Genomic DNA, 23,459 nt, shown 5'->3' with positions numbered 1-23,459 from the left:
GAGAATTATCGAATCATTACAGTGTACACCTGAAACTAACGAATGTTTACTATACTGTAATTAAAAAATAATAATCTGGGGCGCCTAGGTGGCTCAGTCGCTTAAATGTCCGACTTCAACTCAGGTCATGATCTCACGGTTTGTGAGTTCGAGCCCCATGTTGGGCTCTGTGCTGACAGCTCGGAGCCTGGAGCCTGCTTTGGATTTTGTGTCTCATTCTCTCTCTGCCCCTACCCCACTTGTGCTCTGTCTCTCTCTCACAAAAATAAATAAATGTAAAAAATAAATACCTAAATAAATAATAATCTTATTGTCTAATAATTTGGAATTAGGTATATTATCAATATAAATAAAAATGATATGAAGTCATGAAAATGACCTTATAGAATATTTAATGACCAAGAAATGTGTTCATCATACATTAAGCAAACAAACTCAGACTACAAAATAGTAGGGAAAAAAAAGTAGGAGTGAAAAGGCACTATTTACAGTTAATAAAACAAAATAGACATTCAAGTATAATGATTCAAATTTCATGTGACTAAAGAAGAATTAAGATTAGTGCTATCACTATATGAGAATGAGGAAGATCAGAAAACACTGTTTAAAGGTGATGAATCAAGGGCTCCTTGGGTGGCTCAGTCAGTTGAGAGTCCGACTCTTGATTTCAGCTCAAGTCATGATCTCACAGTTCATGGGAAAAGTAGGAATAACTTCACCATAAACTTTCAAAATGTTATCAAGCAATACTACCCATGAAGCCGAACTATATAGAGCAAAAATATAAGAACTGAAGACACCGTAAGAAAACAGGAGAAGACAAAACTCTAAGCTACTGAAACTTCAAAATACATAGGGAAAACACTCAACAAAGAAATAAAGATAAACTGAATACAATATTAGTTATAAAAAGCTAGAAAATACCTAAAAGGATCTAGAGAATTGAAAACAGCCAACAAAATGTAACAAAAATTTAAAAAGGAAAGCAGAGAAAATGATGGATATAAAAAAGAAAAATTCAACATGGGAATAACTGAAATCTTCAAATAAAAAATCAGAATAATAGGAAAGAGCAAACATTTGAAAATATAATTCAGGAAAACATACTGAAATTAAAAATTTGGTTATTACTCACTTGAAAGGGCAAAATGTGTAACAGACAAAAATGACTCAAGATGATGATCACTTACAAAATACATGCTACTAATCAAGTTACTGGTCTTTTAAGATAAAGAAAAAATCCTTGGGTAGCCACCCAAAAGGGCAAACAGACTTATAAAGGGAAAAAAAAAAAATTTACCCTCAAATTTCAACATAGTTTCAACATAGCGGCATTCAATGTCAATAACAATAAAATACATTCAAGATACTCAAGACAAGCGTGTATATATAAGCCAAAATATTTATACTGAGCCAAACTGTCCTTCAAGTATGAAGACTACAAACAGTTTAGAACATGCAAGAACTTAAGAAATACTGAGACCATGAAGCATAAAAACTGCTACGGCGCAAATCCCAGCTAATGAAGATACGAATAGGAAAATGCAGCAACAAGGATAGGCTGGCTGTAAGCACAATATATTTACCTATAGTTCTAAAACTAAAGCAACAAAATAAGGTGACAGGAGAACATCCATGGCACTGTACCAAAAAAAAAAAAAAAAAAAAAAAAAAAGGGAGGCAAAGACAAAGATGTCAAATAAGGTAAGTAAGCCAAATACTTCAATTTTAACAGCAAGAAAGTCAGGGTTATCATTAAAACTTACAAATAAAACCTCTCAAAAATGTAGATTTCGAGGATATGGAAAAACAGGAACCCTTGTGTACTGTTGGTGGCAATTCAAACTGGTGCAGCCCCCATGAAAAACAGTATGGAGGTTCCTCGAAAAGCTAAAAATAACACTACCTTATGATCCAGCAATCACCCTACTAAGTATTTATCCAAAGAACACAAGAAAATTAATTCAAAGGGATAAATAGACCCCTATCTTTGTCGCAACACTATTTACAATAGCCAAGATATGGAAAGAACCCAAATGTCCATCAATTAACAAAGAATATGTGGTATATATATACATTGGAATATTATTCAGCCATAAAAAAACAATGAAATCTTGCCATTTGCAATGACATGGATGAAGCTAGAGAGTATATTGCTAAGTGAAGTCAGTGAGAGACAAATGCCATACGATTTCATTCAAATGTGAAATTTAATAAACAAAACAAACAAGCAAAGGGGAAAAAATAAGAGAGAGAGAAAAAAAGTAAGAAAAGACTCTTAACTATAGAGAACTGATGGTTATCAGAGGGGAGGTGTTTTAGGGGATGGGTTAAATAGGTGATGGGGATTAAGGAGTGCACTTGCTGTGATGAGCACCAGGTGATGTATGGAAGTGTTGAATCACTATATTGTACACCTGAAACTTCTATAACATTGTATGTTAGCTAACTGGAATTAAAATAAAAACTTAAAATTAAAAAAAGTTTATGTAAAAGGACAATGGTAAACTCTGAAAAGAAAGAGTAAAATTGAAAATGGACAGTAGAAAAGATAAGGGAATAGACAGAAATAGACCCTTGCTCAGGGGAAGATGATGTTCAGAATAAGAAACTAATTACTACTAACAAAAAAGATGAGGCCATTATAAAAATTTAAAGTAAAAACCACTATAAAATGCCTTCCTAAATAAAACCAGAATAATTATGTACAAAAATAAATACAAAACACAACAAAAAGAACCACATAGTGAAATTCTATCTGAATTATCAAAAACCACTCCACAAGGCAAGATCCACTAAAACTAATGGATGAAAAGCAAAAAAGATCTATGCAAAATCTCAAAGAATCTTCCCCAAGATACTTCCCCATTGCTGAATTCTATCAAACATTTAAGGAGGAGAGGCACCTGAGTGGCTCAGTCGGTTGAGCGTACAACTTTGGCTCAGGTCATGATCTCGTGGTTCACGGGTTCAGGCCCTGCGTTGGGCTCTGTGCTGACAGCTCAGAGCCTGGAGCCTGCTTCAGATTCTGTGTCTACCTCTGTCTCTGCCCTCCCCCATTCATGCTCTGTCTGTCTCTCTCTCTCTCTCAAAAATAAATAAACATTAAAAAAAATTTGGGGGGGTGTGCCTGGGTGCTCAGTCAGTTGAGCGTCTGACCAGCTCAGGTCACGATCCCACAGTTTGTGAGTTTGAGCCCGCATGGGGCTCTGTGCTGACAGCTCAGAGCCTGGAGCCTGCTTTGGATTCTGTGTCTCCTTCTCTCTCTGCCCCTCCCCCGTTTGTGCTCTGTCTCTGTCTAAAAAAAAAAAGAATTTTTTTTAAATTTTTTTTAATTTAAGGAGGAAGTAACGCCAATCTTACACAAACCCTTTCAGAAAGCAAAAGAGAGAAATACCTCCTAACTCCATTAATGATACCAGCATAACTAACACCAAAAGCCCCAAGGGCATTACAAAAAGAGAAAATTACAACCCGACACCTTTCGCAAACAGAAACCAAAAAAAAAAAAAAAAAAAAAAAAATCCTGAGAACATTAGCAAATTATATCCAGCAAACAATAAAAGCATATATATCATGACAAAAAAAAAAAGTTTATCCAGAGAATATAATCAATATAATTCACCACATTAACAATAAAAGAGAAATATTATGACCAATGACCAATTAGAAGAACACAAATCATTTACCAAAATTCAACCTATTATGTAAAAGCTCACAATAAAACAGGAATAGAGGGAAACTTATTCAATTAGAAAGGAGCATCAAAAACAAAACAAACAAAAAACAACCTTCAACAGTCTAATTACTGGAGAAATAGTGAACGTTTCCCTAAAAATCAAGTACAACACATACCCACTCTCACAACTTCTTTTTACCACTGTACCAAGGATCCTAGCGAAACAATAAGGAAAGAAAACTCACAAAGATTGAAACTGCCTCAATTTGCAGATGATATGGTTTATGTAGAAAATATTCAGTAATATACAAAACAACTACTAGAACAACAAAATTTGGCAAGGTCACAGGATACCAAGTTAACAGACAAAACAATTCTGTTTTTAAATCTTAGTAGTAAACAATTAGAAAGTAGTTCTTTTACACAGTATTTTTTTAATTGTTATTATTTTTGAGAGAGAGAAAAAGAGAGGGGGGGTGAAGAAAGAGAGGGAGAGAGAGAATCCCAAGCAGGCTCCACACTGTCAGCAAGAGAGAGAGGGAGAGAGAGAATCCCAAGCAGGCTCCACACTGTCAGCAAAGAGCCCCACCGCAGGGCTCAAATTAATAAACCATGAGATTATGACCTGAGCTGGAATCAAAAGTCAGTTGCTTAACTGACTGAGACACCCAGGCACTCCCAGAGTGTTTTGTTTTTTTTTTAAGTTTTTATTTATTCATTTAAGTAATCTCTACACCCAACATGGAGCTTGAACTCATAACCCCAAGATCAAGAGTCACATACTCTTCTGGGGCACCTGGGTAGCTCAGTTGGTTGGGTATCCGACTTTGACTCAGCTCATGATCTCACCATTCAGAATTTGAGCCCCACATTGGGCTCTGTGCTGACAGCTCAGAGCCTGAAGCCTATTTCAGATTATGTGTGTGTGTCTGTCTGTCTGTTTGTCTCTCCCGTTTGCGTGCATGCTCTCTCTCTCTCAAGAATAAATAAACTTGAGGGCGCCTGGGTGGCTCAGTCAGTTAAGCGGCCGACTTCGGCTCAGGTCATGATCTCGCGGTCCGTGAGTTCGAGCCCCGCGTCGGGCTCTGTGCTGACAGCTCGGAGCCTGTTTCAGATTCTGTGTCTCCCTCTCTCTGACCCTCCCACATTCATGCTCTGTCTCTCTCTGTCTCAAAAATAAAAAAACGTTAAAAAAAAAATTTTTTTTTTTAAAAAGAACAAATAAACTTGAAGAAAAAAAAAAGTCTCATACTTTTCTGACTGAGCCAGCCTAGAAGGTAGTTTTTAAAACTAATTCCATTGAATCATTAAACATAAAATACTTAAAAATAAATTTAAGATACAGAAAAAACCTCTACACTATAAACTACAAATCATTGCTAAGAGAAATTTCAAAAGACTTAAATGATATACCATGTTCATGAATTGGCAGGCTAAATATTATTACAATATTGATTCTCCCCATATTGACCTACAGCTTCACTATAGTCCAAACAAAATCCCAGAAGGCTTTTACTATAGAAACTAACAGGGGGTGCCTAAGGTGGCTCAGTCAGTTAAGCGTCCGACTTTGATCTGATCATGAGATCAGGTCATGATCTCATGGCTCAGCTGGTGAGTTCAAGCCCCGAGTTGGGGTCTCTGCTGTCAGCACAGAGCCCACTTCAGATCCTCTGCCCCTTCTCTCTCTGTCCCTCCCCAACTCATTCTTTCTAAATAAATAAACTTAAAAAAGAAAGAAAGAAACTAAGAGGAGCAGGCACCTGGGTGGCTCAGTCGCTTAAGCATTTAGACATCCAACTCTTGGTATCAGCTCATATCACTTATCTCCTGGTTCATGAGATCGAGCCCCACATCAGGTTCTGTGCTGACAGTGCAGAGCCTGCTTGGGATTCTCTCTCTCCTCTCTCTCTCTGCCCCTCCCCGACTCATGCACAAGCACTCATGCTCTCTCAAAATAAATAAACTAAAAAGAAAAAGAAAAAGAAAAAGAAAAAGAAAAAGAAAAAGAAAAAAAGAAAAAAAAATTAACAGGGAAGCCTGGCTGGCTAAGTCAGAGGAGTGTGTACCTCTTGACCTTGGAGTCATGAGCTTGAGCCCCAAATTGCACATAGAGATTACTTAAAAAAAAAAAGAAAAAAGAAAGAAATTAACAAGTTGATTATAACATTTAAATGAAAATGCAAAGGACCTAGGATATACAAAGTAATCTTTAAAAAGACGACTAAAGTTAAAGGACTTACAGTACCTGATTTCAAGATACACTATAAAGCAAAAGAAATCAAGACAATGTGGTAATGCTTGATAAGTAGAACAAAATCCAGAACCAGACCTACATGTATATAGAAAATATATTTTTGACAGAAGTACCAAGCCAATTCAGTGAGGCATCTTTTTCATCAAAAAGTGATGTTGAGATATTGGATATTCATGTACATAAAAAGAACCACGACTTTTACCTCCTATAATACACAAAGCTAAAACTATAAAACCTCTATTAAAACACATGGGATAAAAACCTTTGTAATCTTATGGTGGAAGAAAGTTTCAAAAAGCACAAACTATAAAAGAAAAATGGATATTCTGATCTTCATAAAAATTTGAAACCAGTAAGAGATGGACAGTAGATAGTGGGAGTCAGGTTTCTCAATGTCTGAAAGTTACAAGATAAAGGAGAAAGGTTAGAACAAACACTTTGATACTGGATTAGAGTAGCCAACTTCAGTACAAACTAATCTTTAGCTTAACATAGATACAGATGGATACAGAAACAATTATAAATGTGCCTGCATCCATAGGTGAGTGTATACACATACACTATACTAGCTATCTGAGAGGCCTTGTACCAACAAACATACACAGTGTCTAGATCTTGGCTTCTAAATATTATCCCCCAATAAAAGGAAACAGGGCTCCTTAGTGAGATGGCTTATCCTAGAGCTGGGACATGGAATATACACAATGAGCCTAGCACATGTTTTAATGACAGGAAATAAAGAAGTACTCAAAAAACAAAAGAAGGGAGGCATGTAAACTGGACAGAGGAGACAACCTGAAAAGGCTTCCAACAGCTAAAGCAGGTACAATTTGAATAACAAAATAATGCAGGATTGCATTATAACCCAAAGCATAAAATAAATATGCATGCATCCATACTGATATAAATGATTGAATATTTTTGAATTGGAGGATGCCAATGTCTTACAAAAGTATTTCAAGTAATATAGGTAGATACTCCCCCCTCTAGGAGATGGAGCTTTAATTCTCAAACCACTACCTTTCCTTGAAGGTGTGTTAGACTTAGTGGCTCTTTACGTAAAGAACAGACTACGGAAATGGAAAAATCGTACCTTTACAGTGGAGAAATGTGGCAAGCATGACTGTAACCAAGTGATAAAGGTTAACTTAACATTATCAGTGATGTCATATGGATACGCTTCCCCTTGATGTGATACAAGATGGACTGTTTTCTATCTTTCCAAAAATCCCCAACCCCAGTCTAATAAAGAGGAAAACATGATTAGACAACTTGGGGGGACATTCCACAAGATACAGAGACAGGATTCCTCAAGATTATCAAGATCATGAAAAACAAGGAAAGGAAGACAGAAAAACTGTCACAGACCAGAGACTATGGAGACATTAACACTAAATGCAATATGGTACCCTGAATTCAATTCTGCAGCAGAAAAAGAACATTAATGGGGCACCTGGGTGGATCAGTTGATTAAGAATCCGACTCTTGATTTCAGCTCAGGTCATGACCTCACAGTTCGTAGGGTAAAGCCTCATACTGGGCTCTGCACTGTCGGCACAGAGCCTGCTTGGGATTCTCTCTCTCTGCCCCTTTCCTGCTTGCGCGTGCTCACGCACTCTCTCTCAAAATAAACATTTAATAAATTTAAAGAAAGGAAAGAAAAAGAACATTATTAAAATCCAAATAAATTTTGGAGGTTGGCAAGTAGTCATGTACCAATGTCAGTTCTTAGTTTTAACAAACATGCCACAACATGTTAATAATGACAAAAATTGGGTAAGTGGTATAAGGGAACCTCTATATTACCTTCACAACTTTTCTGCAAAGCTAAAATTGTTCCAAAATTAAAAATTCATTTAAAAAACATTTTAAACATTTGCCCTTTAAAACACATCATTATGAGAACAGATGGCAAGTCAAAGGACAGAGGAAACACTCACAAAACATATATGTAACAAAACATTTATGTCCAGAATATATTTTAAAAACTCTTGAAACTTGGGGCACCTGGGTGGCTTAGTCAATTAAGCATCCGACTTGGGCTTAAGTCCTGATCTCGCGGTTCCCGAGTTCAAGCCTCACATCGTGCTCTGTGCTTACAGCTCGGAGCCTGGAGCCTGCTTCTTATTCTGTGTCTCCCTCTCTCTCTGCCCTTCCCCCACTCATGCTCTGTCTCTCTCTCAAAAATAAATAAACATTAAAATGAATAAATAAATAAATAATAAAAACACTTCAAACTCAATAAGAAGGCAAACAACTTGATTTTAAGATGGCAAAAGATTTAAACACCAACTTTACAAAGAAGATATAAAAATGGCCAATAAGTAAATAAAATGATGCTTAACATGGTTAAAGACTCAGGGACAGCGAAGTAAAAACTAAAATGAGATACTAGTATATATTATCAGAATGGCTACAATTGGGGCATCTGGTTGGGGCTGAACTGGTTGAGCGACCAACTCTTGGTTTCAGTTCAAGCCATAATCTCATGGTTTGTGGCTTCAAGCGCTCTCAGGGCAGAGATCAGGATTCTCTCTCTCCCTCTCTCTCTCTACTCCTCTCCCATTCGCTCTCTCTCCCAAAACAGATAGACTTAAAAAAATGGTTAAAATTACACCAAGTGTTAAGGAGGATATGAAGCAAATGGAACTCAAACATACTGCTAGTGAAACTGTAAAATGGTTACAAAAATTTTGAAGATTGGTAATTTCTTAAAAAGTTAAACATCACCTATCATTAAGACCTACACATTCCACTCATAGCTATTTACCCAAGAGAATTAAAACCTATATCCACACAAAGATTTACACACAAATATTCACAGCTGCCTTATGCACAATAGTCAAAAACAAGAAAAACCCAAATTTCCATCAAGAAATGACACATTTGGTATGTCTATACAATGAATACTCCTCAGCAATAAAAAGGAATAATCTGCTGACATACATAACAACATGGATGAATCTCAAAAATCATTATGCTGAGTGAAGGCAGAAGAGTACATACTATATAACAAAACTCTAGAAATTGGAAACAAATATACAATAACAAAAAGAAGATCAGTGCTTGCCTAGGGTCCGACTGAAAAAGGACATAAGAAAACTCTTGAGGACAATGTAAATGTTCTACATCCTGATTGCAACAGTGAAATCACAACAATACACATCTGTCAGAACTTATCTAATTAAATACCTTAAATTGGCCAGGAGGCAGGCAGGTAGGTGGCTCAGTCGGTTAAATGTCTGACTCCTGATTTCCGCCCGGGTGGTCATGGTCTCAAAGTGCATGAGTTTGAGCCCTGCCCTGGGCTCTGAGTGAACAGCGCAGGGCCTGCTTGGGAGCTTCTCTCCCTCTCTCTCTGCCTCTCCCTTTCTCTCTCCCTCTCTCTCAGAAATAAACTTTATTTTTATTCTTTATTTTTGAGAGAGAGAGAGAGAGAGAGAGAGCGCGCGCACAAGCGAGGAGGGGCAGAGAGAGAAGGAGACAGAATCTGAAGCAGGCTCCAGGCTCTGAGCTGTAGGCACGGAGCATGATTCGGGGCTTGAACTCACAGACGGTGAGGTCATGACCTGAGCTGAAGTCAGACGCTCGACCAACTGAATCACCCAGTGCCCCCAAAGAATAAACTTAAAAAAAAAATTTTGTTTTAAATACTTTAAATGGGTAAAGTTTATATAAATTATGCCTCAATGAAGTTGATTAAAGAAACACAATAGGAGCCTAACAAGACATGACTACAAAATGTATGTAGTATTCTAGATAGAATCCTCGAATAGAAAAAGGACATTGGGTAACAACTAAGAAAATATGAATAAAGTATGGACTTTAGTACATAATATTATATCACTATTAGTTCAATAATTACAACAAATGCACCATACTAGTGATAAGTGTTAATGATAAGGGAAACTGGGTATAGGCTATATGGAAACTCACTGTACTAGCTTCAAAATTTTTCTGTCAATCTAAACCTATTCTACAATAAGAAGTTCACTTTTTTTTTTTTTTAGAAGTTCACTTTTTTAAAAACAGCAAAGGCGCACAAGATTTGTGCATTTCTTTGCGTGTAAATTTTACCTAAAAGAAAAAAAAAAAAACCTAAATAAACACTGAACTTTAGTTACTTGATATACATGCTGAAGAATTTAAGAGAAGTATACTGATGTCTGCAACATACTTAGAAATGCATCTAAAAACTGAGATGGATTGGGGAGACTGAGTGGCTCAGTCAGTTAAGCATTCAACTTCAGTTTGGGTCATGATCTCAGAGTTCATGGGTTCAAGGCCCACATTTGACGCCGTGCTGACAGCTCAGAGCCTGGAGCCTGCTTCAGATTCTGTGTCTCCCTCCCTCTCTGCCCCTCCCCTGTGTGCGCTCTCTCTCTCTTTCTCTCTCTCAAAAATAAACATTAAAAAAAATTTTTTTAACTAAGATAGATTGACATATGGGTAGAGATATATATTTGATAAAGAAAGTATAACACGGACTTCAAGCTGTATTACAAAGCTGTAATCATCAAGAGAGTATGGTACTGGCACAAAAACACACACTCAGATCAATGGAACCGAATAGAGAACCCCGAAATGGACCCACAAACGTATGGCCAACTAATCTTTGACAAAGCAGGAAAGAATATCCAATGGAATAAAGACAGTTTCTTCAGCAAGTGATGCTGGGAAAACTGGACAGCGACATGCAGAAAAATGAACCTGGACCACTTTCTTACACCATACACAAAAGTAAACTCAAAATGGATGAACGACCTCAATGTAAGACAGGAAGCCATCAAAATCCTCGAGGAGAAAGCAGGCAAAAACCTCTCTGACCTCGGCTGCAGCAACTTCTTACTCAACACGTCTCCAGAGGCAAGGGAAACAAAAGCAAAAATGAACTATTGGGACCTCATCAAAATAAAAAGCCTATGCAGAGCAAGGAAGAACAATCAGCAAAACTAAAAGGCAGCGACAGAATGGGAGAAGATATTTGCAAATGACATATTGGATAAAGGGTTAGTATCCAAAATCTATAAAGAACTTATCAAACTCAACACCCAAAAAAACCCCAAATAATCCAGTGAAGAAATCGGCAAAAGACATGAATACACACTTCTCCAAAGAAGACATCCAGATGGTCAACTGACACACGAAAACATGCTCAACATCACTCATCATCAGAGAAATACGAATCGAAACCTCAATGAGATACCACCTCACACCTGTCAGAATGGCTAACATGAACAACTCAGGCAACAACAGATGTTGGCGAGGATGTGGAGAAAGAGGAACGCTTTTGCATTGCTGGTGGGAATGCAAACTGGTGCAGCCACCCTGGAAAACAGTATGGAGGTTCCTCAGAACATTAAAAATAGAACTACCCTACGACCCAGCAATTGCCCTACTCGGTATTTACCCAAGGGATACAGGTGTGCTGTTTCAAAGGGGCACACACACACCCAATGTTTATAGTAGCACTATTGACAATAGCCAAAGTATGGAAAGAGCCCAAATGTACATCGACAGATGAATGGATAAAGAAGATGTGTGTATATATATATATATATATATATATGTATATATATATATATATATATACATGTACATACACACACACACACACACACACACACACACACACACACAATGGAGTATTACTTGGCAATCAAAAAGAATGAAATCTTGCCACATGCAGTGACGTGGATGGAACTAGAGGGTATTATGCTAAGCGAAATTAGTCAGTGAAAGACAAGTACCATATGACTTCACTCATATGAGGAATTTAAGATACAAAACAGATGAACATAAGGGAAGGGAAACAAAAATAATATAAAAACAGGGAGGGGGACAAAAACATAAAAGACTTTTAAATATGGAGAACAAACAGAGAGTTACTGGAGGGATTGTGGGAGGGGGGATGGGCTAAATGGCAAGAGGCATTAAGGAATCTACTCCTGAAATCATCGTTGCACTATATGCTAACTTAGATGTAAATTAAAAAAATAAATTAAATAAAAATTTAAAAATAAATAAAATAAAAACAAAAATAAAAAAAGAAAGTATAAAATGAAAACTGTAGAATCTTTGTGGTGGGTATGCTAGTATTCACTATAAAATTCTTCCAACTCTTCTAGATATTTGAGAATTTCCATGAGAAAATGTTGAAGAAAGAAATATCACACAGTGAAATGCTTAAGACCATAAAAACTAAACAAAAGTAAGATAAAATAACGGAAGTAAAAACAACAGTCATATCAACAAATGGAAATAAATGTGACACAATTATGAAAATAAGATTTTTAGACTGAATCTCAAATCAGAACATAGCTCAGGGCAGCTGGCTGGCTCAGTCAGTTAAGCGTCTGACTCTTGGTTTCAGCTCAAGTCATGATCTCACAGTTTGTGAGATCAAGCGCCTGCATCAGGCTCCACACTCAGCATGGAGCCTGCTTGGGATTGTCTCCCTCTCTCTCTCTCTCTCTCTCTCTCTCTCTCTCTCTCTCTCTATCCTTCTCCCACACATGCACACACACACGCTCTCTCTAAAAATAAATAAATAAAACTTTAAAAGCAAAATCAGAACATGGCTCTATGCTGAAAACAGGAGATGTTTAATGTGATTCAGAGAGATGAGAAATAAAAGAACCAAAAGTATACAAGCCAAACAAAGATATGGGTAAAAACCTAACATCAGACTATAAATTAGTATAAAAGAAATAAATGAAACAAAGTAGAATTTTTTTAGTGTTTATTTATTTTTGAAAGAAAGAGACAGAGACAGAGTGCGGTGGGGCAAAGGCAGAGAGAGAGAGAGGGAGACAGTATCTGAAGCAGGCTCCAGGCTCGGAGCTGTCAGCACAGAGCTGAACCTGGGACTCAAACTCACAAACTGCGAGATCTTGACCTGAGCCAAAGTCAGGTACTTAACCAGCTGAGCCACCCATGCGCCCCAAAGGGAGAATATTTTCAAAGGCAAAATGACAAATCATAATAAAGTTTCTGACTGTAAGTAGTTATGGACAACTCAACACAGCAACAACACCCAAAAAACAAAACTTATAGCACGCAAAAGAAGAAAAGGATATAGACATCCTAGTACTAGGAAGACTTTAATTCACCCTTTCCGTCCACATCCAAAGTGAAAAGAATACAAAATGAACAAAAGTATAATAATAAAGGCAACCTAAAAAATATGATAAATAACATACTTAATTGAGTTTCAACCTGTGGTTTAAAAATAAAGAATATTTCTTTTCAAATGCCTATAGACTATATATTCAACCACAAGGAAACTTCACTAAGTACAATACAAACAACATTCTCTAATCACAGTGCAACAAATATAGAAATTAATTACAAAATCAGAAAACAAAAGGCACTTGCATCTAAAAGATTCAACATTAGAAAATCTATTAAAATAATTAATAAATCTTAATAATAAATCTGAGATGAAAGATCTCCATAGACCTTAACAATTTGAAAACATTCGATCAATATTCTTGTTTTGATTTTTTTTTTCTTTTTTAAGAAAATTCAAGTACTTAAAAAACACATAAATCTTTGGGGCACCTGGGTGGCCTTAGGTTAAGCATCTGACCCTTGATTTCGGCTCAAGTCACGATCTCCCGGTTCATGAGTTCTAGCTCCCACACTGACAGCACAGAGCCTACTTGTGATTCTCTCTCTCTCTCTCTCTCTCTCTCTCTCTCTGCCCTCCCCTGCTCATGCATGCTCTCTCTCTCAAAATAAATATTTTAAAAATAAATAAATAAAATAAAAAATAAATAAATCTTTAACATGACAAAAGTACATCTTTCTTAAGCATCAATCATAACATGGACAAGCTAGGAGAATCCCCAATAAAGAAGAGGGGTACACAAAATTAATATGCTGAAATTGTTATATATATGAATCAGAGAGAAAATATAATGGAAAAATGAAATATAATGAGAAAATATAATGGAAAAAAAATGACAAGGGAATCTCACAGAAGCAACAGAAAAAGTAAGTTAGGTAAGAAAAAATTAACAATAAATGTGCAAGAACCACACATAACACTTTAAAACATAAATGAATAATATTAAAAACAAAAATAACACAAATAATGTAAATCACATTCAAAGGAAATTTAAGGGATTAGTTATAAATATTACAACATATTAAAAAGCCTCAACAACTTAAACAGTATTCAATATGAATGGAAAAAATATCCAGAAGCAGAGCAAAACATGTAATCTGATATATGATAAATGTGGCAAAGAGAATCGATGGAGAAATCACGAACTGATTCAATAAATGAGCTTGGGAAAACTCATTTTTCCATCTGTGAAAAAAAGTTGGATCTGTACTACAAATCTTACACCATAAAATTCAAATGAATCAAAATTTAAAAGTAAAAAAATGATATCATATGTTTTCACTCTTATGTGGATCCTGAGAAACTTAACAGAAGACCATGGGAGAGGGGAAGGAAAAAAAAAAGTTAGGGAAGGAGCCAAACCATAAGAGACTCTTAATAACAGAATAAACTGAGGGTTGATGGGGGCTGGGAGGGAGGGGAGGGTGGGTGATGGGCATTGAGGAGGGCACCTGTTGGGATGAGCACTGGGTGTTGTATGGAAACCAATTTGACAATAAATTTCATGTTATAAATAAATAAATAAATAAATAATAAAAACCGTGAAAAAAATGATACCATAAAAATAAACAAAGATGAACTCCTTGAAAACTTTGGATTTGGGTAGGTTTTTCCAACTATGATTTGAATCTAGCGGCATCTGGGTAGTTCAAGCAGGTTAAGCGTCTGACTCTTGATTTCTGCTCACGTCATGATCTCACAGTTCATGAGTTTGAGCCCCATGTCAAACTCTGCACTGACAACATGGAGCCTGGTTGAAATTCTCTATCTTCCTCTCTGCCTCTTCTCCGCTCATGCATGCCCGCTCTCTTTCAAAAATATTTTTTTAATAAAATAAAATAAAATCTAAAAGCCTTAAAAACATAGTTTGATAAATTTGACTACATAAAAATAAAAACCTCTTCGCAAAGACAACTGAAAACAATGTCAAAAAAAGACAAAGTCTGAACCAAGGAAAAACATTGGCAATTTATGACAAAGGACTAATCTCTTCAGGATGTAAAAAAACTACTTAAAGTAGATAAAAGAAAAACAATCTATTAGAAAAATAGGTAAACTTTGTACACGTTTCAAAAAAAGGAAAAACAAATGGCTTTTAAACATATGAAAAAATGCTCTGATAAGAGATACAGAAATTTTAAATAAACCAAGATCTCCTTTTCAACTCTCAGACTGGCAAAAATGCTAAAGTTTAAAAATACATTTTGTTTGTAGAAACATGGGAAAATAGGCCCTTTCATACACTACTTGGTGGTTTGCAAACTAATCAAAGTTACAATCTCCTATTCCCTTTAACTCTGAGATCCAACTTCTGTGAATTTATCCTACAAATACATTTGTAAACATGTAAAATGAAGATTGTGCAAGGCTATTCATTATGTCCTATTTTATAATAACAAAGACCAAAACATCTCTCAATAAAGGACTAATTTAAATATTAGAGTATATCTATAAATGTAATAGGTAACTATAAACATAAATGTGAAATTTCACTATACAGAAATGAAAAGACAGTTAAAATGAATTAAGTGAAAAAAACAAGGTATAAGACAACGTGCACAATATATGTTGTGTAAAAAGAAGGGCTAACAATGTGTAAGCACACATACATGTATATGAACATATGTTACTATGGGAGAGTGAGAGACTACTAAAACTAGAAAAAAAGAAGCTCTTCATATCTATTTTTAAATTTTTATTAATTGTATATTCCATGAGTATACTACCTTTTCAGAAAACATAATAGATAAGACAGTTTCAAAACCAGTGTCCTTTGTATCTATATATAAAAGAAAGGGCAAAAGGGGGAAAAAAGGTAGGAAAGACTAACTGAACCAGTGTTTCAAATGAAAGCAATGTGAGTGGTTTAGATTCAACTCTACCAAGAGAGCAGAGAGCTATGTAGCATTAGGGAACATAATTGTTAAAACAGTAACTATTCCAGGCAAACTGAACCAGGAAGAAAATAGTCACATGTAGCATAATAACTACTAGTCACTAATTAAAAAAAGAAAGATATTGGGGCACCTGGGCAGCTCAGTTGGTTGAGCATCCAACTTCAGCTCAGGTCATGATCTCACAGTTCGTGAGTTCGGGCCCGGCATCAGGCTCTGTGCTGACAGCTTGGAGCCTAGAGCCTGCTTCGGATTCTGTGTCTCCCTCTCTCTCTATCCCTCCCCAGCTCACTCTCTCTCTGTCTCTCTCAAAAATAAATAAATACACATTTAAAGGAAAGAAAGCAAAGAAAGAAAAGCAAAGAAGAGAAAGAAACCATTTAGTCCCTCATTGGCATTATTAACACTATCAATACCTATATTCTAATTATGAGAAATTTTGTTATATATTATTTAAAGGATATATCTAAATGACAGATATGATTATTTCCTCCTTTTGAAAACCAACAAAACATACCTGATATGGCTTCTTCTTGCTGGAGATCTATGAATATCAAACAGCGTGTTTTCTCTCTTTTTTTGATGAGCTGGGACTTAAAGAAAATAAAAAAGGACAACACAGAAATAACTAATAACAAATTGATAAATTGATGTTATCAAAGGAGTAGAAATTACTTCTGTTAACTTTCTCAATGAAAGCTAGTCACAGGTGTTCAAGTTCCAAATACTATCTAGAAGGAGCACAACAAAAATAAAAACTCTGTGGATACCTTAAGTTGCAAGTAAACACTCTAAAAAGATGTTAAATTAAGTATTTGTGACTTTTGGTTAAACAAAGATTTTTTTTGGTTACCACACCAAAAGCATAATCCATTAAAAATATTAATAAATTGGAGTTCATCAAAATTACAAATTCTACTCTTTGAAAGACACTAAGAAAATAAGTGAAAGAAATAAGAAAACAAGAGAAAATAAAAGAAATAAGCTGCAGACGGACAAAATATTTGCAAATCACATATCTGATAAAGGACTGATACCCAGAATACATAATGAACTCTCAAAAAACTCCATATTAAGAAAATAAACAACTCAATTGGAAACAGCGGGCAAGAGATTTGAAATGACACTTCACCAGAGAGAACACTGGCAAATCAGCACATAAGATGCTCAGTGTCATTGAGGAGATGTAAATTAAAACTACAATAACTATGTGTTAAAATTAATTTCAAAAAGTTGACTGTAGCAAGTGTTGGCAAGAGAATGGTGCAACTGGGCTCCCATACACTCTCAGGGAGAATCTAATTGGTACAATCACTTTGGAAAACAGTTTGGCAATTTCTTAGCATATTAAACATACCCTAATCACAAAACCCAGCTGTCCACTCCTCAGTGTTTATAAGAAAAATGAAAAAATATGCCCAAAGACTTGCACGTGAATGTTCACAACTTATTTATAATAACTAAATATTAGAAATGTCAATAATCCAAATATCTACCCACAAATGAATGTATAAACAAATTATGATATACCCATACAATGGAAAGCTACTCTGTACAAGAAGAAACACATTGTTATATTCAACAACATGCATGAGTCTTAAAATTATGGTGAGTGAAAGAAAGACAATAAAGGGTATATTGTACATAAAATTCAAAAGAGTGTAAACTAATCTATGGTTATAGAAAGCAAATCAGATCAGTGACTGCCTCAGGATTGGGATGCGGATGGCATAAGAAGGTTAGAAGGAGATTACAAACAGGCAGAAAGGTATTTTGGGGGCTGATAAACATGTTCACTACCTTGATGGTAATGATAGTTTCATAGGTATATATCTAAGGTATTTCCAACTTGTCAAACTACATGTTAAATATGTGCAACTGCAGTAAACTGTATTTCATTCATACCTCAATATTTGTTTTAATCGAAACAGAAATGATTCAGAATCTTTTTTCTATCTTTACACATCTCCCCCATTATTAACAAGGCTATCTGTGATAATGGCTCCTAACTGGAGTAATGTCTGCATACCTAGGCTGCATGTACTAGAGGGCTGCCATAGTAACTCTGATTCACTCCTTCCAGAGAATCAAACATCATTTTAGAGCATAAGAGTTTGAGTATCTCATACAAATATCTCAGTCCTTCCTTAAATACATTATGCTAAGCGAAAGAAGCTAGACACAAAAGGTCACAGAAAAAGCAAATCTATAGACAGAAAGTACATTAATGGTTGCCAGGGGCTGGGGGGATGAAAGTGTAGAAGTACAAAAATATTCTAGAATTAAACAGTGGTGATGACTGCATAATCCCTGTAAATAAACTCAAAACCAGTGAATTGGGGCACCTAGGTGGCTCAGTCAGTTAAGCACCCAACTTCAGCTTGGGTCATGATCTCGAGGTTCCTGAGTTTGAGCCCTGCATCAAGCCTCACATCAAGCCCCATGTTGAGCTCTGCACTGCAAGTGTGGACCCTCTTGGGATTTTCTCTCTGCCTCTCCCCTACTCACACTTTCTCTCTCTTTCAAAATAAATAAACTTAAAAAAACTAAGAGTATTAAATAAACAAATAAATAAATAAAAACTTTAAACTCCACAACACTTGTATTTTTGAAGGGGTGGTACAGAATAAGCTACTCAACTACAAAACGAAGTTATTCAGGGGCGCCTGGGTGGCTCAGTCGGTTGGGGTCCGACTTCGGCTCAGGTCATGATCTCACAGTCCATGAGTTCAAGCCCTGTGTCGGGCTCTGGGCTCACATCTCGGGGCCTGGAGCCTGCTTCAGATTCTGTGTCTCCCTCTCTCTGACCCTCCCCCATTCATGCTCTGTCTTTCTTTGTCTCAAAAATAAATAAACATTAAAAAAAAATTTTAAAAAGAAACGAAGTTATTCAGCATTTCTTACCTATTGGAGGTGCTTGGTATCTATCCACTGTTTTTCTTTGTCTCAAATTGTATGGTCTATCATTTTCTTCCCCTTCTGCCTCCTCAACTTCTATGTCTCCATCCTCCTCTTGAGATTCTAGTTTCCCCCACACAAAAGGAAAAAGAACTGTTTTAATCCACAAGGAATGGTTCACTCTAGAACTGAATATTTACATTTTATCTTTTACTCTTTCTGCACAGGTAACATTTAAATGTGTCAACATTTTATGATACAGCATGTATCACTACAATTAAAAACCAACCTAGATAGATGTAAAAAAAAAAAAAAAAAAGCCTTTCCAACAAATAATACAGTTCTCTGCTAAATAACCTAGGTATTCTTATGATCTTTCAATCTCTTTGGTCATACAAAGGTATAATAGAAGACAAATCAAAATTTTACTAGAGCAAACTTCATTTTAATGCCCAGTTATCCACCAGTGAATAATGTTAGTATTCAAATACCACTCGGTAGTTCAAAAAAATATGCTTACAAGATAATTACTAATGTTACAGCAAGAGCAATTTTTGTTGGCAATACAATGGTTTGTTAGGCCTGCTGACAAGAGATAAGCACAAATTAGTTCTATTTTGGTAGGAAAATGCAGGTAGGAATTGGGAGGGAGCATGAAGCAGATTTCTGGGGTGTTAATACATTTATTTCTTGACATAAGTGATCACTTTATAATTCACCTAACTATACATTTAAAAATAAATTACAATATACATAAATCTTAAAAGCTTATTTAAAAATAAATTATAACATACATAAATCTAAAAGTTTATTTTTAAAAAGTGGTTTGGCTATAGCTATGATATGACATCCATTTATAGTTTAAAATAAAAGTCTGGGGTGCCTGGCTGGCTCAGTCATACAGCCTATGACTCTTGATCTCAGGTTTGAGTTCAAGCCCCACATTAGGTATAGAGATTACTTTAAAATAAAATCTTTTAAAAAATTAATTAAGTCATATGAAAATTTACTGGTTTATGGTCTTCAAATGCAATACACTTTGTGATTAACTTTTTAACCATAGGAATTATCAATATAACAACCATATTAAAGCACAGGAAAAACCATAAAACCACTAGTGATACTGAGTGAAATAGGATACTAAAATGCAAAGCACTTTATATTTTAGTCATGACATCCGAAAGCATATTCTAAGTTTATAAATATTTTTATTAAGTTCTAGACAAAATCACCAAATATAGTATTATCTAAATTACTCCTACCCAAATAAATCTCTTTAAACCTTCGAAAAATATTGCTTTTTGAGAAACACCTGCACTATAACACACTATTTATTATGGGAAGAAATTCTAAACATGGCAAATCTACTTTGAAAACTCTATAAAGGTGTTCAGTTAATGAAAAGGCAAAAATCACATTATAAATCTGTCTGGCCTATACTGATTTTCTCCAAAGGAAGCAATATAGAGGTTCTAACTGTAACAACAACAATATTTGCTCAATAAAGCACCTTCATTAGAAATATCAGCTCTTCAAAACTTGCTAATAATATATTAATTACAGAATTTGAGAAATAAACCCATTCCTGTCCATCAAAGGTATACACATAGTAGGAACTAGTAAGATTTCCTTGTAAAATAAAACTATCCTTCATTTACAATACACCAAATCTTCTGAAAATCCATTTCAATGAAGATTAACACCTACAGAATTAAAACCTACAGTGTGCTAGTCATGGATTTATAATCTTTAGGGCAAATGTACTTTAATCATGTTCCTAGCTGCAGTCCCACAAATTCAGCTGGGGTTCTTTAGTTCAGAACCCAGACAAGCCTTGGAAAAGAGCAGTACCACTCCCTCCACTAGAACTAGCAGTCCCTCTTTCTTTAAATTTTACCACTGACTCCTCAGTCCATAACTAAATTTGGGGCCCAAATAATCAGAGATTCAGAGAATATGGGTAGAAGGTGACTGTGGATAAGGGCTTCCAATTAGAAACACAAAAGAAGCCTCACCTAACAACAAATCAGCTCATGGCAAATGTCACCAGATTAGGTCAGTGGAGGGCTACCAATAGCTAGCTACAAATAAGATAAATTACATAAAGATGTATAGTGTAAAGGTGTTTTTCCAAATGAAGGTGAAAACTCAGAATGCCAATCAAATAAAAATTATTCCAAATTACACAATACAGACCTCTAAAGCCAAAAATCACCCACTCAGCAATATTACATGTGTATTACTTGTATATAATTTTCTTCCCTCCCCCCTGAACTCTGTAGTATTTATTTCATAAGGTGCTTTACAAACCTTCTTCTTCGCCCTCAGTAGACACTTCATGATGATTTTGTATCCCATAACTATTTCTTCTCAGTGACTTTCTTCGCCTTTTCACTCTTGAATACATATCCATGTTTTCCTGTTAAAGAGAAAAATCTGTCAAATATTAACATGGAATTTATTCCTGGCTATAAATATCATTAACCTAATGGGATATGACCACTCTTGAAATTTACTGAGCACCTATTTGCAAGACACAGATTCATGAAAAACAGAGCTTCCTGAAATCAATAAATGTTAAGAGTCAGGAGGAAAAATAAAACAAACTTACAAAATATTTGAAAATTTAAAACTACAGTGCCATGAACACACTTTCTCCCTCAAGCAAATTATAGCCTAGTAGGATGGAGTAAGATAAGTCACAGGTAACTATAAAACAAAGTAAAACAAGTTAAATGCCATAAAAAAAAAAAAAAAAAAAAAGGTACAATGTAGGAGTGCCTGGGTGGCTCAGTCAGTTAAGTGTCTGATTCTTGATATTCGGCTCAGGTCATGACCTCACAGTTCTTGAGTTCAAGCCCCATATCAGGCTCTGTGCTGACAACTCAGAGCCTGGAGCCTGCTTGGGATTCTGTCTCCCTCTCTGCCCCTCTCCTGCTTGCGCTCTCTCTCTCAAAAATAAATAAATGTTAAAATAATATTTTTTAAAAAATAAGAAAGGTAGTAGGGGGCCTGGGTGGCTCAATTGGTTAAGTGTCTGACTCTTGATTTCGGCTCAGGTCATGATCTCACGGTTCATGGGTTCTAGACCTGCATCAGGCTCTGCACTGACAGCACAGATTCAATCCCTTGGGATTCAATCTCTCCCTCATTCTCTGCCCCTCCCTTGTGTACGCTCTCTCTCTCAAAAATAAATAAACATTAAAAAAAAAATGCTTTAAGGGGCGCCTGGGTGGCTCAGTCAGTTGGGTGTCCGACTTCAGCTCAGGTCACGATCCCACAGCTCATTAGTTCGAGCCCCACGTCGGGCTCTGTGCTGACAGCTCAGAGCCTGGAGCCTGCTTCGGATTCTGTGTCTCCCTCTCTCTACCCTCCTCTGCTCGTGTTCTGTCTCTCTCTGTCTCAAAAATAAATAAACATTAGGGGCTCCTGGGTGGCTCAGTCGGTTAAGCGTCCGACTTCGGCTCAGGTCACGATCTCGCGGTCCGTGAGTTCGAGCCCCACGTCAAGCTCTGGGCTGATGGCTCAGAGCCTGGAGCCTGCTTCCGATTCTGTGTCTCCTTCTCTCTCTGCCCCTCCCCCGTTCATGCTCTGTCTCTCTCTGTCTCAAAAATAAATAAATGTTAAAAAAAAAAAAAATTAAAAATAAAAAAAAATAAAAAAAATTTAAAAAGACTTTTAAAAAATGCTTTAAAAACAAAAAAGGTACAACATACTCTAGAATTCAGAGAGATGATCCTCTTGTTGCTAAGGGGAAGGGAGGCAGCATTTGAGATGAACCATGAAACAAAGGTAGGACTACAGCAGTCCCTAACCAACAGTATTACCAGAAGTAAAAGATAAAGGAAGAATTATTTGTTTATACTTGGGCAATAGTGTGTGAGAAGATAAAGTTGAATCCTGATTATGAAGGTCAAGGTATTTCTAATTAATTCAGTACACAATAAAAAGAACATCAAAGGTTCAGATCAGAAAAGTAACAGAATCAGGGGCGCCCAGGTGGCTCAGTCGGTTGAGTGTCCGACTTTGGCTCAGGTCATGATCTCACAGTTCGTGGGTTCAAGTCCTGCATCAGGCTCTGTGCTGACAACGTGGAGCCTGCTTGGGATTCTTTCTCTCCTTCTCTCTCTCTCAAAATAAATAAACTTAACTTAAAAAAAACTAAAAAAAAAAAAAAAAAAAAAAAAAAAAGAAAAGAAAAGAAAAGTAACAGAATCAGAGCCGTACTTTAAGGTAACTGTTCTGGCAAAAGTTTAGGGAATCTTTTGGGAAAGGTTGCAGCAAATACAGTTAAGGATAGAAGAAGAAAACATAAAATCCCAAACTAAAGAGAAACCAAAGAAAAGGAACAATTCTGTTAATTTAAGAAAATCCAGTGCTGCTCACTCTCCATCTGAATCCCTCAACCAAAATAAAAAATATTTGCAAAGGTTGTTAAAGTAAATATACTCACAAATTCTGTATCTGTCCACATTCTAAGTCGTTCTACTTCTCCTGACCGACGATTCCGTCTGATGTTAATGTTGTCCATTTCCTGTAGTACAGCTTCAGCAGTACTACAATCACATAATAAAACTAGGATTTAGACAATTGTGAGAC

The 23,459-nt window shown here is 36.0% G+C and overlaps 1 protein-coding gene across 6 annotated transcripts in view; it reads right to left on the bottom strand.

The window, feature by feature from the left end:
• Positions 1–23,459, bottom strand: part of ATAD2B (ATPase family AAA domain containing 2B) — a 165,482-nt gene that overhangs the window by 112,894 nt on the left and 29,129 nt on the right. For all 6 annotated transcript variants that reach the window (XM_042982418.1, XM_042982415.1, XM_042982416.1 and 3 more), the window contains 4 exons: positions 23,314–23,416; positions 21,171–21,279; positions 18,867–18,983; positions 16,480–16,555 (listed from right to left, as the gene is read on the bottom strand). In XM_042982418.1, the coding sequence (XP_042838352.1) occupies positions 16,480–16,555; positions 18,867–18,983; positions 21,171–21,279; positions 23,314–23,416 (405 nt within the window). The remainder of the gene's footprint in view (positions 1–16,479; positions 16,556–18,866; positions 18,984–21,170; positions 21,280–23,313; positions 23,417–23,459) is intronic.

Source organism: Panthera tigris, chromosome A3 (assembly GCF_018350195.1).
Source record: "Panthera tigris isolate Pti1 chromosome A3, P.tigris_Pti1_mat1.1, whole genome shotgun sequence".
NCBI lineage: Eukaryota > Metazoa > Chordata > Mammalia > Carnivora > Felidae > Panthera > Panthera tigris.
Note: the sequence above shows the minus strand (reverse complement) of the source record. Positions and strands in the feature narration are given on the sequence as shown.